The following is a 19724-nucleotide window of genomic DNA, read 5'->3' on the forward strand; positions in this document are numbered from 1 at the left end:
TTTAGCCCAGCTTCCATGTTGGCTATCACTTCTGCCTGGAGCAGCAAGGAATCCTCCCCTGCACTCCACACACGGTAAATCAAAGGAAATATTTAAACTCAATAAATACTCAACACATTATTCCAGTTAACTAAACGTGCGCGCCTCATCTAGTAAACTGGTTAAATGTGCCAAATAAAGAAATACATAAATTAAATGTTAATTACTAATATATTGCAACTTAAACTAAACAAACTCAAACATAGAATAACAAATGACCATAAATGATACTTCCATTCAAATTAGCTGTGTGGCTGTAGGGGCAGCCATCACAATCCGTAACCCCAAAGTTTGCCAAGCTTGACCCACTGTCTGTAACCTTCTGTAGTTCTGAGGACTTGGGCTTTGGATATGTAAGGTGTGCACTGATGCGATGTTTGTGAAAGACTGAGATTCCCTGGTTCCTCTATGACCTTAAAACCGTATTTACCAAATCCCATAGGTTAGTCCTTATTTTAGACTTGATAAAACATATTTTGATGAGATGGGAGAGTTAAGCATTGGTAAGAAACTTGCAAGTTCAAATCCTGTTTTAAAATGGAGAATACTCTCATAACCTTGGTAAAATTCAATTAAATGGCTTCCATAAATATACTGCTGTGTGAAATTCTGATAAGCTATGAATAAATCATGTCTTTTTTTTCCGGCGTGGCTCTTGCAGACGCCGCGTGACCTATAAAGCGTTCGCGATGATCATCTCGATAATCTAATATGGCTGGTAAAATGGGAGGTGAAATGTGAGATCTCTTCTCACCTCACCATCACGCATGAGTTACCGCTGGCTACCACATTCAGCTTTGTTTACGGAAACCGAACCTTCCGGTATCACGGAGCCTGGCTTCCTCTGTTCTTCATTACCAGCTTTTTTATTATGACCCCAAGGAGGTGTATTGCTCTGTTGTCTTTTTGAAGTTAATGTAATCTACTGCCCCCCATGCTCCTCTTCCAAAATAAAAGCCAGTTTCAAAATAAAAGTCTGGAAACTCCTGTTACATTAACTGGAAATTTCCAAGATGGTGGGATGGTGTGTCGAATGTGATGGTGTGCCACATGGGTTGTCATCCCCCCCCGATGGATTCTCCCATGCCGCCTCCCCAGCCCCCCCGGTAAATTTTGTTTACCCTAGTGTAAGGTGATGTCAGGCCCGCCGTGTCACCCTGCTGCCGGATCACATACTTAGCAAAGGTCGGCAGCCCAAAGCCGGGACATGCTTGGCTTCTGCGTGACTCATGTATCGGCCGACCACACCAGCTACTCGGGATTAGTGTAAAGCCCCAGCCGGTAACTGGGCTCTCAGTTTTTTTAAATAAGTTAGGTCAGCACCTCTGTCACCCATCAGGACGCAGTCTCTCTCACCAGAAGAGTGACGGAGAGTGTAGTGTGTGGATTTCTCCCTCTGCACCGGGTCAGTCATTTCCGACAGCTTGGCTGCTCAGCTGAGATCCTTCTGTGGGGAGGAGTCAGCGATGCTTCTGAGCACAGGGCCGCCTTGGGACGTGTTCAGTGCCCCAGACAGTGACCTTGGTGGGATTTAGGGTCCCCTGTGTCACATCAGACAGAAAGCAGACCTCAGCAGAGACTACTCGATATTGTCCCTTTAACCATTAACTTTAAATAGCACCCAGTAAACAACTCCAAATCCTGCAGAATGTAGGAGAAGTGCATTTAAATGCACCTGCTGTCCATTTCCTTTTGTGATTGCTAGTTCTCTGTTTTTTATCTTTATTTCGTTAAGACAGTTCAATATGTTACTGCATATTGGGTCTTTCCTATTAGTTTTCTTATAGCGACTTGTTAAGGGGTAGTGCATAAGGACACATACAAAAAGGGACCTTTTAAACACCACAGGCTTGGTTTTTATTGGGCAAAATATGCACATATACAAAATGAATGTACTGTGCTTAAACTGGGACGCTCCACTGCAGAAAACAACTAGCTTTAATCGCCCACAAAAACCATGAGCCTGTTGGAGACAGGTTTTGTTTTTCAAGCTCTTCGAAGGAGTATGTGAAGTTCACAGCGCCCCACAGCCGAAAAGGCTCTCCATGTCTGAGCTGTGTCATCCGCCAAAAGCTTCAAAGCGAGCAAACAAAACTGGCACTGTTCTGCCAGGGAAAGATGGACTCCATACTCAGGGTATGAAGGACTCTGAAGAAGCACTTCCTGCCGGCATTGTGTCGTGTGACCTCCACTCTAAAGGAAAACACTGGCTCGGAAGGCACTGTAAATGTGAAATACATCAGCTTAACAAAAACGGGTGGAAGAACAAATGCGTAGTTAATACCAGGTTTCCTTCATACTTTGCTACATCTCATGTCTTCTTTTATTCAAACCCTGGTAATAAGCAAAAGCTGCCAGTATCTGTTGACTTTCACAATAGGATTATGAAAAACAAGGTTGAAGCGTGACAGCTATTGGCTTACATTGTTAGAGAAGCCTGATTTATTATTGCTAAGGTTAGATTTTTCAAGTTTATGCTTTCATGTTTTATTTATGCTGGTTCATTTAACAAATTGCTTTTAAAAATTTATTATTATTATTCTACCAAAATTCACTGTACTAGTTTATAAGCTTCCCAGCTTGTCCATTTTCTGTGACATTCATCTTTGAGGAGAGGAAACTGTGGGTGTAACAGTCGTGTAGACACTTCTCATCCCTTAGGAACAGAAATAGACTCAGCTTCTCTTTCTGAAGGATAGACCCCTTCCCTCAGACCCGCCCCCCCCTCCATATCAATATCCACCAGCGTTTACTCACCTGTGTGCTATCCTTGACTCTTCTCGCACATGGTTCGAGCATGTGAGCATGCTGGTTATCCTTCTGAACTGTGTAACCCTTGGAATGTTCCAGCCTTGCGAGGACGTCAAGTGCCAGTCAGATTGGTGCACCATCCTGCAGGTAAGCTGCCAGAGACGGTGGTTGCATGTGAGAGTGAAGCCTATCTATCAAACTACTTCTTGGAACGTTTCCACGTCTGCTTTGGAGAATGTCATGCTAACCCCAGATACGTGCTGTTTCTTGTAAAGTTAATGCCTGACATCATATATACAGATATCAGATACCCTATACTGATGGCTGATGTTTATTTCTCAGCTAATGGCCACTAGCAGTCGGTAGCGGTGCTGTTCTGACATCATACATGGGACACAGACGACACGAAGCTCCCAGATGTCTTAGCCAGGGTCGGGCAGCCCTTTGTTCTGCCATTTAGAGTCCCTCGCCCCACACAGCTGTTTCTGGGCTAGTGGCAAAGACTTTGGGAAAAGCTCTGGTCCGGAAGGCAGTGCCAGTATGATTACGTACATTAAAGGGCAGGGTCGCACGGGTCAGAGGCAGGAATAGCGGAAAAGGGAGGAATGTGGGCTGACCCCGGGCTGAGATTAGCTCTCATTTATGATCCCTGAGGGCTTATTTGCTCTCGGGTTCTTTGCTTTGTATGGCTTTTGGATCAACGCAGAGAAACACATGAGTGACTGAGAATGAGCTTTTGCACATCCAGTTTGTAAGCAGCTTAGATGTGTTGAGAGCCACGACAGCCCTGAACCATTCCATTTATTGTTGTTTGATTAGGGTCATGGAAACTTCTGAAACTCTTTAGTAAAACTGCATGTAAATTGGGGCAATATATAGCTCAGATGGTCACGGTCCAGAAGGTCATGGGTTCAAAACCTTTAGCTGGAATAGTAATCATATGTCCATTGGGCTCTCGGACATGGCCATTAATCCCAACTGACTGCAAGTTTTCCTTACTTTAGGAAAATATGGCTGCTAAATAAATAAATGTAAACTGCATGAGGTTAATTTGCCAGAACGTTGTTGACGGTGTATTTCTCTCCATGTCTACAGGCATTCGATGACTTCATTTTTGCCTTTTTTGCTGTGGAGATGGTCATCAAGATGCTGGCTCTTGGGATATTTGGCCAGAAATGTTACCTGGGTGACACTTGGAACCGTCTGGATTTCTTCATCGTCATGGCGGGGTCAGTGCCTCAGCACCCTCACGCTCATTTAGGGGGCCCTCCCACATCCTCAGCTCGAAATAAACACTTAAGCAGGGAAATTCCTGAGAAGAGGACCCCAGCTACCGGCTTTCCAGAAGCCTCCATTTGTAAGCCGTAAATAAACATGTGTAAACTGCATCCTCGGTATAATCTATGCACACTGGCTCTAATAATGTTTATATAGCTGTCAGAGATGGGAAGAAGGGCATGCTGGGTGCTCGATGATACAAGGGAGTGGCTACAACACAGGTTGGATAATCGTATGAACTTGTGACCCCTTCAGTGGCCTCCACTGAGCATTTGCTTTGAGTTTTGTATGGGTGCCGGTAATGGACAATTTAGGAAAGTTGTTTAATGTGAACCAAACTTCAAGTCAGCATCTAAACCCACAGTTAGGGAACACTGCAGCAGATTGCTCTCTTCCCTGGATTAGACATATGCTTTGCTTTCTGGCTTTCCTGTTGACTATAATACCGAGATAAGATCTGGATTTAGCAGCTGAAATTCAGAGTTTTACAGGGAATTTCAGGGTTACTTATGAGTGCATATGTTCCTCATCATATCCTGAGTGTGGTAACCATGCTAATTGGGTGTCCCTCTGCCTAGGATGCTGGAGTACTCGCTGGACGGACACAACATCAGCCTGTCGGCCATCCGTACCGTGCGTGTGCTCAGACCCCTTCGGGCAATCAACAGAGTTCCCAGTAAGTGCCTCCTCCGCATCGATCTTCACATTCCTGAACTGCGGCCGACAGCAGATGCGTCAGATGCTGGATGCCTGCCATTGGAGAAAAGGGACTTTCGCTAATAAATGAGCTCTGGTTCAGCACGCTGGCAGTGATGGTGGCCATCTTACATGAAAACCTATATTTATATCGCTGGAATGGAGGGACTGTGGGAACGGTGGACAGTTCCATTGTATACAGTGGTGTTTCAAATATAGTCTGTGATGTTTAAAGCTGCCATCGCTGATGGATGCTTGCGTCCAGGTTAGGGTGGGCAGGAGTGGGGGGGTTAGAACAAAAAAAAGCTGAAGATCAGTTTTGGTTTCTCCGTCCTTCCTGCCTTGGTGAACAGTCAAAACAAAGTCGGCTTGACCGGGAGCCAAAGGAATTCCAAAGTTTGTGTGGGACGGTGTTCCTCGCTAAGTGCTTTGGGAGGACTGTTTTCACGCCGCAGATCTCTGACCCTAAGTGTTTGAGTAAACAGTGAGCGGCGTTGCCAGTGTAAGAAGAGCGGAGTATGTGAGGCTGCCGACCACAGCGGTGCTTTAAACCATGAGGCACTTGGCATTTGAGAGTAATAAATGAAATTAATAATAGATTTATGTTTTTGGATACTAGTGTGGCAATACAAGGGTGGAGAACAGAAGAACTGTCAAGTTACGCAGCTTGATACATTACCTCAGAAATTTACGATTTAAAGATTTTATGGCTTAAAGACATTTCATGTATACTGTAGCTCTAGGCCACAATGATGCGCATTTCCTGAGATTCTTGGAGTGGCACCTTTGACCTGGTGCTCGCTGTCAGAATACTGGACACTGAGTTTTTACAGAGCTGTAAATTACAGCTCCAGATTGTCACCAGTCTGAATTTAAGTGGCTCGGCTCAATAACCAGGCCCGAGGCCTTCAGGTTATTCACTGTGACATGTGGCAGTGATGCCTTGGCAGCTGAGAATCACACTCTTACCGTCTGTTAGCCTAGTTTCAGTCCAAACGGTCTCGCATTGGGGGGGTGGTGTTCACTGAGGCTGGCCTCTGTGTCTCCCCCATGCTGCTTGGATGACCTCCGTTCCTCTTACAATTCAAAGCTACTAAAGTGAGCTGGCGCCTTTTCCGCGACAAAATTTCTCTTTGATATTGAGGAACACCCCAGGAGGTTAAGAACTGCCTTTATGAATTGTGCCTAGAGAATGGTAACGTTACCACCACCTCATTATATTAAAGTAGCTTCTCGTACATGAAATTAAAATACTGGGTCAGCTCATGGAAACTTTGTGCATTTTACTCCTTTCAAGGAGACACCATTTTTTAATGTGATGATTTCATCATTTTCTCTCCCCCCCAGTGGCAAAGGTGACATGAACTGTACAGAGCCACCCATTTTACCAACACTTCTAAGTTCACTCTCACCAGTAAAGAAATAGCATTTTAGCGTTTAGCATTTAGCATGCTAAAATGCTACAAGTACTGTAAAAAATGAAGTCAGTGTACTTTCAGAAATGGATATGTCAAATTCTGATACCCATGTGCTGCAAAGACGTAAGGAAAATGTAAGATAACAGTGACTGATGATCAGGCTGCTGACCCACAGTTGTAAGTAAAGTAGCTGGCCATCACAATCTTTCACTTAAAAAATTGATCTCTTTCATGCACATCTGAAAAGCCAGGATCAGCTCTGATCCTGAAGCAGGTAGAGACTTGAGTTGAAGGTTTCTCAGCAACAATATCTAACTTCTTAAACCACTGTAAACATTTTGGCCGTGGGGTGAGGTGAAAAGCACTTTTTGAGACACAATACAGAGTCAATAGCTAACAAAGTTTTTTCTCTTACTCGACAAAGACTGTGTGTCAAGTTCTCTTGGTGTTGGATCAATACTAATCAACTCGGCAAGTTAAGACTCCGATTCCTCAGAAATTCTGCTCCGCCTATTATGGCCTTACAGTTCTAAAGTTATAACATCAGGCTGGAAGGGAGAATTTCAAGTCAGATGGTGTAAAACTTCAGGGTCGTCCTCAGGCCTCATGCCACCAGCTCGCTACGCTAATATGGCTACCAGCCTTTGTTCTGCTTGACAACCAACATGTTGCTCTCTCAGTGTGCAGTGCTCTCAGGAGAATGGCTCACAGTTTCATCTCTTTGCCAATAATTTGCCAAGCTTGAGAGAAACTAATGATTTCTCCATTCACACTCTTTAGTTCTCACTGTTTAATCCCATTATTTATCATGTTTATTTACACGCGCTGTGATGATTTAGCAGTATCTCTGACATCTTTAATCTCAATTCCCACGACAAATTAAAATAATATTGTTTTAATATCAGCGTTTAAGGTACCATTTGTTTTCTAGCCTGCTAGCCTGATGATATCTGGTAGACGCGCATTGCCTGAGTGGTACATGTAAAGCAGTATTTTATTTCTGATTGAAATGTTTGCCGCTATTCAGTTTGCCACTTCGAACTGAGGGTGCTGTTTGTGCAGCTGGGCTCCAAGGAAACACAGAGGGATTTTGTAGGAGAGTCGTGCCTACAGTACCTTTAAGAAGCGCTAGCATTTTCCGTAATGATCATCCACACGGGCCGTCTTTCCCATATACCATCAGAAAGGGACACAGGTGGTCTCTGTGGGATGGGTGCCATGACTGGCACTGTAATGTCGTATAGTAAGGTACAAACTGTTGTTTCTGTTTACTCTTCATACCGCAGCAGAGCACGAAACTGGCTTGTGGAAATTCTAACTTACACAAAAATGTTCTGAGGGCAGATCGAAAAAAGATTGGTTCAGAGAGATAACCAATCAAACTGTAGATGAGGTGGGTCCAAGCAACTGAAGGAGGTGGGATCAAGATGTCTGATTGGTCCCGCCTCCTCTGCAATCTGATTGATTATCAGTCTGAACCAGTCATATTCCATTCTGCCCTTAGAACATTTTTGATAAAACTCCTATGACCAAAAAGCTTGAGGTGCACCCTGGATGGGATGCACTGCATGCAATCATGCAGACTATAGGGGCCATTTAGAAGCAATAATTAGCCTAAGGAAGCCCCCACAACAGAGAGAGCATGCACACTGAACACACACAAAGCAGAAGTAGGATACGGGGCAGCAGTGCTACTCACTGAGTCATTGTGCCACCAAAATTAGCTTTTATAATTGAATTTACCAGATGTAATGTAATAGAGTAACAGAGTGGAATTGTTTGATACATGGACTTTTATACTGGCAGTTTAATGGGGGATTTTATGTCTGAATTTTATTAAACGCATAAGATGGAACATGTTTCTCAGATAATTTTATTGCAACTATTCATGACACTGGTAAAGATTATCAGACATTTGGGACACATTTAATGTCGTGTTTCTTTAGAGACTGAAATTCAGTATAGCAGTTATGCTTAAGTGCACAGATTTCATATCCAACAATCCATGGATGTTCCCATAAAAATGAATAGATGTCTGTGACTGTTTTTTTTCTAAAGAAATTAAAACAATATCAAGTTTATTCAACACAGGAAAGTTACTGCTGCTCACGCATAAAAAAATTAAAAGCTCAAGTTAATTTGAAATACAGCAATGTCCCAACATGAGCTTTTGCAGAGGACTAAGAGACGTTATGCTTAAACCTTTGTTGCGTTCCTTACCTTGCCAGAATTAATTTTAAATTAATTAAATATTTAAAAACTATTAACTATTAGAAGAGGCAATTTCTGTCAAGCAGTATAAGTTGACATATATTTAAATAATCAGTGTTCAGAGGAGTCTGAACAACTTCTTCACGTTGTTTTTAGAGACGTCATTTTTAAAATATTACCCCCAATTCCCATGTCTAATGTCAATATTCCACTGGTTTTAAAATATGTCTGTTCAAAGGTATATTAATCTGTGTATCTGTTTAATAAACACTCACAGCTGCATTTTTACTTCATATACACATACCAGCTGATGTATACACATAGACATACCAAGCAGTACAATGAAACCCTTCTCCTAAATGCACAATGCTTTTTAGCTAGAAGTGTATTGATGTGAACTTCAGAATGATGTATGCAGAGTTTATTTCTGGCTTTCTTCTGTCCATCCATTTTTAATAATAGCAGGTTCACGGTGGTCTAGGACTTCACATGTAATGCCAGTGTGTCGCCGGGCATTCATGCGGATGCGCTTTCGCCAGCACCGTTACGGACTAAGGGTTTTATGTGGACTGTAGGAAGAACCAGAATCTTCTGCCTACAGTGCTGGGTGAGACCACACGGTTCGACAGCACAGGCTGCGACTAACAGCTTTTGAACATATGACTTGGGATGTAATCTTGATTTAGTTCATATATCTAAAAGCCATCATGCAAAACTCATAGTAATTCTGAAGACATTATAAGACAGAAACAGTATCTAGAAATACTGAATCTATGCACCACCACCATCCTCAGGAAAAATGTCTCGGGTATCTTGTACAACAGCGGTCGCCATCCAGTCGGTCGTGATTGACAGGTTGATCACCAAGACTTGTCCCAGGAGGGTGTCAAACCCCTCCCCCCTTTGTTAAAATGCACCAATGGGGACCCACCCCTTGTTCAGCAAAAGACAGCGTGGAAGCTCAGTAGCTCCCCAGACTATCCTTCCATCCATCAATATTCTGGAATCACTATCCAGGGTCGCAGGGGGTCTGCAGCCTGTCCCGAAGGTTACGGGCGCAAGGCAGGGAAAACCCAGGATGGGGCGGCAACTCATCACAGGATCAATAGAATATTTCCCTTGTGAACGTAGCTCGCACTATAGAAAAGGTTGGAGACCACTGTCCTACAGGATCTGTAAGGGAGGTGGCACTGTCCCTCGGTGTCCAGTGCTCAGCTGGGTGGATACCCAGAAGCTGCGGCGGTCCTGGAGTGCAGCCATCCCCATTTTCATGCTCGACACACCATCCAGCACCCGCCTTTGGATGAGGGTTTGTTTTTCTGGGAGATTAACGGGTGAATGTGATCACTGTGGTGTCTATTAGTATTCATCTTCCCGTGTGAGGGATTGAGTGGATCTAAGAATGCCAGAGGAATTGCACGCCACACTAGAGCAAAGAGCCCAGAGCTGCTCACAGTGCTAAACAAACACTCCAGGCTGTAGGGTTCATTAGGCCCCTTCTACACGTGTGCTCCTGGGTGACCAAGTGTTGCTCTTTTCACCGATTTACTGGAAAATGTGCCATCTTTTATAACATTGCAATATTTATGCACTCTAACCTGACCATAGTAGGGATCTCTCTTTATTTCTCAGTGGGCGGGCTGCACAGTCTGATTCTGAGTCCTCACGTCTGGCCTTCTCTTGTCTCTAGAGCCAGTGAGCAGGCATCACGGCCAAGGAGAATTTGTGCATTTTCTCCCCCAGCTGTCGATGTCTCACCCTCAGAACTCCATGCCAGCATCACCTTAGCTGTTCTTCCAGAAACATCAGAAATCCATAATCTCTCAAAGACAAAGAGAGATCTCTTTTTGTAGCCGTAGTAACAAAACTCCTTGGACTGCCCATCATTTTGCCCTGAAGGGGGATGCCAGTACTGTAGCTTATTTAACTCTGAAACTACACCTTTAGAGAATCACCTGCTTTCAAAATACTCTTTATCTCTCATTTACAGAAAAATATGTTGTGATACTCATAATTACCTACCCTACAATCAAGAAAGAATTTTTTTTTTACATATGTGAAGAAACTAAATGTATTTTTTAAATTTAATTTGTGTGTTTTGGCATTTTTTGTTTTATTTTGTTTTATCTAAGAGATTTTTCATTCAGTTGTTTTTTAATGAACAATATGCTTATGAATAAGGAAAGAGAAATAATTGTTTCTAACGATGTTTACAAATTATATATACAAGTGTGTTTTTATTGGGCATGTGTTAAGTGTTAAGTGAATGTTAAGTGAATATGTTTGAAAATGTGAAGATAGCATTTTCTGGTGGGGGGTGGCTGGAAATTTATTTTATGTTTTGTGAAGATTTCAATAGCTATGGGCAGATTTGGGGACACTGGCATTCAAAGACAATATATAATTCAATATATATATATTAGGGCTGTCAAAATTAACGGGTTAACGCGGATTAATCCATCATCATGATTAATCTGATTAAAATTTTTAACGCAATTAACCCATCTGCAGCGCAGAATGATTCAAAATCCCTGAAATGTCTCTGTCAACCCATTTCGGGCAGTTTTAGTGCGTTCCATTTGCCCTCGGAACTCGTATTCCGAGTCGGATTCCGGAGTTTTGAAGTGACTACATGCGCTCCCGTTTCTCTGAGATCCGAAAAATATCTCGGATCAGCACAGAGGATCCCGAGTTCAGAATCCAAGATGGCTGCGCCCTTTATCAACAGAAGGGAAAGTTGTAGTTTTATACTGTTTAAGTACTACTTCTCACTTGTGGCTCATTAAATCGGTTGCACACACTATACCGTCCAACTTATCTGTGGACGTGTTGTTACGGAGTTTTATACATAAAGCACCGCACGTAATGTTTTGCTAACAATGGCAATTAACCGGGCTAGAATTGGACTTCATGATTAGTTGGGTTATTTGTCGGATTTACGGTAGTTCGTCGTAATTGTAAGCGAACGAAGATAAAGACCATTTAAACTGAGGTACCTTAAATCTGACAAGTTGTCCGGCTAAGCAAAAAATCTTGCTTTTTGATATGGGTCCATGGTATTGCACTTCCGCATATCCGACTCGTGTTCAAGATGTTCATTAAACATGTTAAGTGCATATATATTTCCTTTTTTCTTGAGTCTGTTTGCTCATGCAAAATTAAATGTGATTAATTTAGATTAAAATTGAATGATATTTAATCGTGATTAATCTAAATGAATCCACAGGAACCCTGTGATTAATCTGATTAAATATTTTAATCGTTTGACATATATATATATATATATATATATATATATATATATATATATATATATATATATATATATATATATATAAAGCCATACTTGTATTTTGTTAGCTTGTTAAAGCTGTCAGTTGAGGTAACAATCCAATGTACCCTCTGGCCTTAACAAAGCATGATCAGCTCGACAGAAAGCTCACCAGAGTGCTATTTTAGGCACCATAATACCTAGAAGTTTCCATCTCACCCTCTTTTGTAAGAGGTGTAGAACATTGAATTGAAAAGACCTTCGTTTTGTTTAAATCTCCTCTGCAGCATTTATCGTGTTTAGCATGTCCATTTTCCATTTTATTCATTTACTGTAGATGATGCTTTTATCCAAAATGACTTACAGTACAGTAGAGGGAAGGGTTACAATTTATTTGCACTCCCCAGTATTTGAACTCACAACATTTGTATTGTTAGGGCAGTGCTTTACTTAATGAGTTATAGGAAGTGCCTCTGTCTTGGTTGGTACTTGGCTTGCCTTGTGCCATGTGATTGCAGTGACCCAAGTGTGCACCTTCCACTCTTTGCTCGTGGGAGTTTTACTTACACAAAAATATTTTGAGGGCAGAAGAGAAAAATTAGTGGTTCAGAGTGATAACCAATCAGATTGTAGAGGGGGTGGGTCCAAGCAGCTAGAGGAAGCAGGACCAAGACATCTAATTGGTTGGCCCCGCCACCTCTAGTTGTTTGGATCTACCTTCTCTACAATGAATCTATCTGATTGGTTATCTCTCTAAAAAAAAAAAACATTTTTTTGTTCTGCCCTCAGAACACTTTTGTGTGTAAAACTCCAATGAGCCCGCTCTTCTCTCCGCAGGTATGAGGATACTGGTCACTCTTCTCCTGGACACGCTGCCTATGTTAGGCAATGTCCTTCTGCTCTGTTTCTTCGTTTTCTTTATCTTCGGTATCGTCGGAGTGCAGCTATGGGCTGGCCTGCTGAGGAACAGGTGCTTCCTGGAAGACGATTGGAAGATGTAAGTACCGGGTCTGGCTGATGCAGCAGGGTGGCTGGGCTCTGCTGACCTCGGGGACGAATCTGGGGGCTGACAGCTTTGTCAGAGAAAACAGAGAATCTCACCTCGCACATGCAGACTGTTGTACACGCCGCCTCCACGCTGCACACACACACACACACACACACACACACACACACACACACACACACACACACACACGGCAGGGTATAGAACTGCCATTCTGACATACCCTCCTGTGAGTGAGTCAGTAGCAACACTGGAGAAACCTTGAAGGCAACATAGATTGTTTGTTGATAGAACGATGCTGACGCAGGTGTCCTGCGTCTGATTGGCAGTTGTGAATAGCTTGTTGATAAGCTGTGTAGTGCTCTTTGTACAGCGGAACCGTGTTGGAATCTTAAAGTTAGTCAGACAGTATGGCTGCTTCAGCTGTTCTGTTAATACCTGGTTTATATAGAACTACTTTTTCCAAAGTGATGAATTTTCACGATTCAGGGAACCTCAGAGTGCTGACCAAATTCACATGTTCCCTTATTGAGCTAGGTTATATGGAGTGTGCTTCATTAACTTGCCTGATCAAAAATGACAAATGTATTTTATTTTTAAAATTCTATATATACAGTTAATACATATGTATATAAAAATATAAATTTGATCCTTATGCTAAAACATGAAAAAATGGTATATTAAAAGCAACACAGACCTGACCATTAAACGTTTGCTTCTAAAGGCAATTAAATGCCCTCGAAATTATTTACAGCATCCAGATCACTGTCCATAAAAGGAGAGCCATGTTGTGTTTAATTCTGAATTATCTAAAATAGGTACAAGGTACAAGGCTAATCTTTGTAGCATAGAACAGATGGTTACCTCTTAAAAACAAGGTGAAAAAAATAGCAAATAATGGTCCTCATTCACCAACCGTTCTTACAAACAAATTTGTTCTTAAACCCCACGTATGCACTTTTTTACGAAGATTCTGACATTCACCAATGTTTTCTTATCTGAATTTGTTCTTAGCTAAGAACAGAATCTACGCACACTCAAGACCATTCGTACGAACATTTCAGTAATGATAGTTTGTTCAAAATAATCGGTTATAGCAGGAATTATTATAGCAATTCATGATACAGAAATTATCCAGTAGTACAGTTATGGTATTATGCAGGACACCAGTGGTTTTATGATTGGCTAGAAAATGAATTAATTTGATTGGTGGCTATGCGAGCAAATATTTATCAGCAGAGCGCTAGGCAAGTTAGTGCCAAAATTATTTATGTGCGCAAGTGTGAATTTGCACTCGCAGGTTTGTATTTGCAAGAGGACTTGAATTTGCAATACAGGTTTTGTACTTGAAAACCATTCTATCTTTGTAAAAAAAAAAATTTATGAAGATGTTTGGTTTTGCATTATGCGTTATAGACGATATTCCATTATAAGCGAGCCAGCTATAACGGGATTTTACTGTATTAATACTTCTACTTAAGCATTACTTAAGTTTTTTTTCCTCTTAGTGCCAAGCGTCTCACAGCCTGCGCGCCTCTTCGCCATTCCTTGCACACGGCCCTACAGTCTCATGCCCTTTTATAGGAAATTGCAGGGCGTTTCCCTATGCTAATTAGGACAAACTGGCATGCGCTTTCAGTCACGATGACGTGGGATTCACCATTCTTAAGAACAAAGGTGTGAACAATTCTGCTACTTAAGAACACGTCATGAATCCGACGTAGGTTGTTCTTAACAAATTTCGTAGAACAAATTTAAGAGAATTCTTAAGAAAATATTGGTGAATGAGGCCTAATGTCTTTGGTGTCCCAGGCCTGATGAAAAGATGGTGGCCCCGCCCCCTTCCGCTGTTTTTTTTTTGCTCAGAGAGCAGCAGTAATATTTAACAGGCCCAAAGCACCAGGTCAGTTTTGTCAGTGTTTTAGCAAGAAGCTTTCAGCCAGACTGTGGGAGACAATCTGTCACTTTAATTCACCAAGAATGCTGCTTATGTTAAATGTCATACACATTTTATAATTGCTATGTGTTTTGTGATTTTTAATAATGCTCTGGTGAAATTTACTTGGGAGCCGTATGATGGAAACTGAGCGTAAACATATGCTTTGGTAGAGAGGTTCTGCCATGCAGTTTTGATATTTCGTGTTATCTCTTACATGAAATGTGACAGCAATCACGTATTTCCATTTAATCAGCAATAAAATGTGGCTGCTCCCTGGCTCGCCGTTTCCGGAGAACGTGAACTTCTTCGGTGCAACAAGCATTCATATGTGCCAGAGGTTCCCCGTCATACAACGAGAATGTAGATTTAACAAGCTGAGCACATCAGCGCATAAGGGACAGCTGGTACCGTTAGCAGCAGTGTGCAGTGGCACGGCGCCTCTCTGTGGAAACACAGGCGTTCCCGGGTCTGGGTGCCTGATGTCATATGACACAGGTACACAGGAAATCACCCAAAGGTGGATCAAGGAGTTAGCTTCCATTTTTTGGTGCAATTCAGTAACAAATGTTTGAAATGTTTTAAATATCTTCTTTCAGAAAAGCTAACCCCACCTTGAACATTTCTTGTGTTTTAGGGAGATAAGTGTATTATTCAATTAGAAAGAAATTGCCCCCCCCCCAGTAGAAGGATTATCCCACAGCTACATGCCATGGGGCTGAATCGTTTATTTCACTCACTTTTTAAAATGCTACAGTAATCGAACGACTGTGATAAACACGATGCGCATCCAGGCTTATGGACTGGGTGATGGGGATTTGACATATGGAAAAACAATAAAGAATTACATAACCATGCCTGAGGGCTGGGGGGGCACCCTGAAGGATATGAGTGCTGGGAGACGGGGGCCCCCTGGGCTGCTTCATATCTGTAAATATTTTAGGAGGGCAGCTGGAGATGCTGCCCAATCACCGGCAACTGCAGCCGAGTGGCTCTGAGTCACCTGCGGCTGCACGGCAGCCCGGTGACTGTGGCACCATGGGAAAGTGTGGCTGCGGTACAGGGCAGAAAGGCCACCGACAGGGACACCAGAGACATGGCAGCTGTGAGCAGAAACTGGTGGCTACATGAGTTATGGCTGCGTAAGCACTCTGTACATGGATGGATTAAGACTCCACTTACATGATATAGCAACTCTAATTCCATCCATCCATCTTCCATAACTGCCAGGAAGTCACCGGAAGCCTGGCAGCACAGAGTCAGGGTGTAGGGTGTAGTTTGGGGTAACCTATTTACCTAACCACGTTTTTGCAATGTAGGAGGAAATTTACACAGACACAGGGAAAACGAGCAAACTCCACGCACTCAAAAGTGGGATTTTGAATCCTGAAAGATGATGAAACTGTTATTCTATTGTTACCTAATAAACTAGCATCCTGAAAATGGCTGCTGCTTTCTCTGTCCTTACTGAGCAGAGTGCCCTACAGGCCAGCATTTCTAGCCAGTCACCTTTGAGTTCTCCCATGCTGGGCGGGCCCACTGGCTAACTGGCCAGCATTTCTAGCCAATCACCTTTGAGTTCTTCTCTGCTGGGCAGGCCCTCTGGCTAACTGGCCAGCATTTCTAGCCAATCACCTTTGACTTCTCCTCTGCTGGGCAGGCCCTCTGGCTAACTGGACAGCATTTCTTGCCAATCACCTTTGAGCTCTCTGCTACTGGGCGGAGCCTCTGGCTCACTGGCCAGCATTTCTAGCCAATCACTTTTTAGCTATATGCTGCTGGGCAGGCTGTCTGTCTCACCGGCTTCCTTCCGCTCTTGACAGGATGCACAACTTTTCCTTCCTGAGCTCGTACTACAAGCACGAGGACGCCGAGGACCTCCCCTTCATCTGCTCCTCCCACCGGGACAACGGCATGCTGCACTGTCACGACCTGCCCCCGCTGAAGGAGGCGGGGCAACAGTGCCAGCTCGGCGCGGACTTCGCCAGCCCCACCCACGGCGCCCTGGAGGGTGCCAGTAAGAATGGCTGCATCAACTGGAACCAGTACTACAACGTGTGCAGGGCTGGGGAGGTCAACCCCCACAAAGGGGCTATTAACTTTGATAATATTGGGTACGCCTGGATCGCTATCTTCCAGGTAGGTCTCCCACAAGCCCACTTGTGTGATTAAATGTTATTAAAAGAACAGCACAAACCCCATGATCATGTGCTCTGGTTTATTAGCCTCCTGTGCCCATAACATCCACATGCCACTTCTGAAGGTGTCAGGGCTTCAGAAGAAGGATCCTCGTCTTGGACTCCGGGCCACAATGCGACCTTGATGGCTGGTTTCCATTAATAAATACATTTTGGTGCCATTTAGGGCAAGGGCCTCGTATATACGGTTCTAATCCCCCATCAATAAAGGCCTGTCTATTCCATCAAGCAGGTGAGGAAATCCCACCTGAGCGCGCGTCTTCCTCCACCCAGAGCCTGACAGCAGCGAGGGGAAGTTTGGGAGATTGAAGCGAGATGTTCTCATAAGCAGGCACACTCCCACGCAGACTAATTTGTTGGCCCTTTTCAATCCATCCCGCCGGATCCTCGGGCGCAGCGCCGGCGATGAAGGTTCCGGCCGAAATGTCGCAGGGGGGCCGTTTAATATGTAGAGGCTCTCCTCGGGATCAGGCCCTCCGCGAAAGGGCAGCAGATTGAATAAGCGATGAGGCTGAATTAGCCTCGCTGTAAATTCCTCCTCGGAGCTCTGCGGAGGTCACCTGTGTCAGTGGGGAGGGGGGGCAGGCTGGCCTGCTTTGCAGATCTCTGGCAGGATGGGGATCTCAGGGACGTGAGGGCTGGGGTTGGTTAGACCACAGGTGCCCATTAGCACAGACATGACCGGAGTTAAGTACAGAGCCTCCCCGGGGTGGGGGCAGCCACCGTCATAGCACACAGCTATTTGAGGTGACCCCGTGTTTTCTGTGACCCCCGACCCCTAGAAAGAAGTCTCTGAGCGCCTTGCTGATGACCACATGCAACCTGTCTCTTAACTATCCTCACATTTATTTTTCCACACGTCTATTTCAAATTTCTTGTACGTTTTTTCACATCTAAGAAGGACGGCCATCCTCAGCGATAGCACAAACAAACCCTGTGCACGTGGCTTTGGGGATTTTGTTCGAAAACCTGAGGATATTGTGTAGGGATTAATGTCGGTAATTGTGGTCTTCACAGTAATGGCTGTAATGGAGGCATTCTGCCAGTTACTGGGCAGATGACCTTTCGAATGTGAGCACTGGCACGGGCAGAGTGAAGGCTGACATTGTGTAAAGCAGCACTTCACTTCACTGCACTGAACACCCCGGCCCTTTTTGGCCTCAGAACGCGGCGTGCTCCATTTAAGCGAGAGCGGATTAAACCGCGGTGGAGTGCTCTCCTGGCTGCACGGAAGTCCTCACAGCAACACGATATTGAATTGATTTTGAAACAAAATGCCGGCAAAGTGTGACGCACCACAGGAACAGGTGTTGAATGTATTCCTGTGAACGGCCCAGCTGAATTATGGGTACACTTTGAGGAAAGTGACCCTAACAGCTCGGAGGATAAATGGCAAGGTCATGCTGTCTGAACACTGTGACTTCACCACGCAAAAACTGACAAAACTATGGTATGATTGATTCATAATAGAGAGGTACTCAAGCCCTCTATCGTATGAAAATGGTGTGGTTGAGATTAACGGGCTTTTATGGTTTTATGGTAAGTCAGGTGCTCAGTAATGAAACAAGTGCTCGCATGAAGAAAATTGTCAGTCACCATTCATTTAATCTTCCTACTGCTTGGCCTGCTCTGATATGAATGAATCTCAATGAGAAATAACAAGCCTTTCTTTGGTCATGTGATGTTATTGTCATGTTTCTGTTTGACGCATTCAAAGTGCTGCCCATTAATCTTCCTTTAGAATGTTTCAATGATGTAATTGTTTGCTTTTGAATGTATAAATTTGCTTTACAATATCTGCTGGTACCATAGAACATTTTGGATGTCACGTACAGCCTGTTGCTATTGGTTGTGCTGTGTCATAATTCAGGGATGTCTAACCCACGGTCGTCGGCAACCTCTCTGCCTCTCAAGGGTTTTCCCTGTTATGTTTTGTCAGAGTCAGTGCGCAGCAGCGAGCAGCAACATGAAAGGCTAACAGGGCCTTGTCTCTACACCAAAAAAGTTTCCACAGAGGATCGATGCTGTGTTAGTGTTGCCGGCTGTCTTGTTGTGAAGGATGAGTGTTTATGGAGGGAAAGACTTTGTGTCTGTTTCTGCAGCTCGTCACCAGCAGAAGATAATAGGACTGTGGCCTGCTTTCGGATCAGTGCTCTTCTCCAAAAGCAGGGAAGCCGCAGCAATTATTCTGTACAATTTAACATTTCTTTTTCGTTTTTTTTTTGCAGGTGATCACTCTGGAAGGTTGGGTGGACATCATGTATTACGTCATGGATGCACATTCCTTTTACAATTTTATATATTTTATATTTCTAATAATAGTAAGTATGTTCTATTTTCTGATGTATCACGTCACACTTGCGAGGCTTTAAGTTCATTATCAATAAGTCATGAATGGATATTTTGAGGCTCTCCCATCAAGCACATACAGCTCAGATCTTGACCATTCCTACATTCCACACTGCAGTTCTGCTGAAATATTTTCAGATGGTGCATTATATCAAACATGTCACACTGCGTATCATATTACAGAAGCCTGACTGAAATGAGGTACATGCACCGGTGCTGCTCTATAATTCTTATGGAAATGACAGACCTCTGCAGGGGCGAAGAAAGTTAAACATAGATTGGTGCAGAAGAGTGTCATCCAGGTGTAAAAGTAATACAGAATATTCCAGATGGTGGTCTATAGAGGGTAAAAAACATATGATGTTCCAGAAGGATGTCACTAGGGTAAAAAGGGAGATGAAATGTTCTAGAAGAATATCACCAGGGTAAAAAAACAGTGACATGAAATGTTCCAGAAGAGTATCACTAGGGTAAAAAAGTGAGATGGAATATTCTAGAAGAGTATTACCAGAGTAAAAAAGTGAGATTAAATGTTCCAGAAGAGGATCACCAAGGTAAAGCAGTGAGATGG

At 43.4% G+C, this 19724-nt stretch overlaps 1 protein-coding gene across 3 annotated transcripts in view; it reads left to right on the top strand.

Annotated features, from left to right (window-relative positions):
- LOC111845539 (voltage-dependent T-type calcium channel subunit alpha-1H) overlaps positions 1-19724 on the top strand; it is a 103357-nt gene that overhangs the window by 51192 nt on the left and 32441 nt on the right. For all 3 annotated transcript variants that reach the window (XM_072712539.1, XM_072712541.1, XM_072712540.1), the window contains exons 3-8: positions 2825-2937; positions 3886-4019; positions 4647-4744; positions 12502-12661; positions 16430-16745; positions 19033-19125. In XM_072712539.1, coding sequence (XP_072568640.1) covers positions 2825-2937; positions 3886-4019; positions 4647-4744; positions 12502-12661; positions 16430-16745; positions 19033-19125 — 914 coding nt within the window. The remainder of the gene's footprint in view (positions 1-2824; positions 2938-3885; positions 4020-4646; positions 4745-12501; positions 12662-16429; positions 16746-19032; positions 19126-19724) is intronic.

Source organism: Paramormyrops kingsleyae, chromosome 5, assembly GCF_048594095.1.
Source record: "Paramormyrops kingsleyae isolate MSU_618 chromosome 5, PKINGS_0.4, whole genome shotgun sequence".
In the NCBI taxonomy this organism is placed as follows: domain Eukaryota; kingdom Metazoa; phylum Chordata; class Actinopteri; order Osteoglossiformes; family Mormyridae; genus Paramormyrops; species Paramormyrops kingsleyae.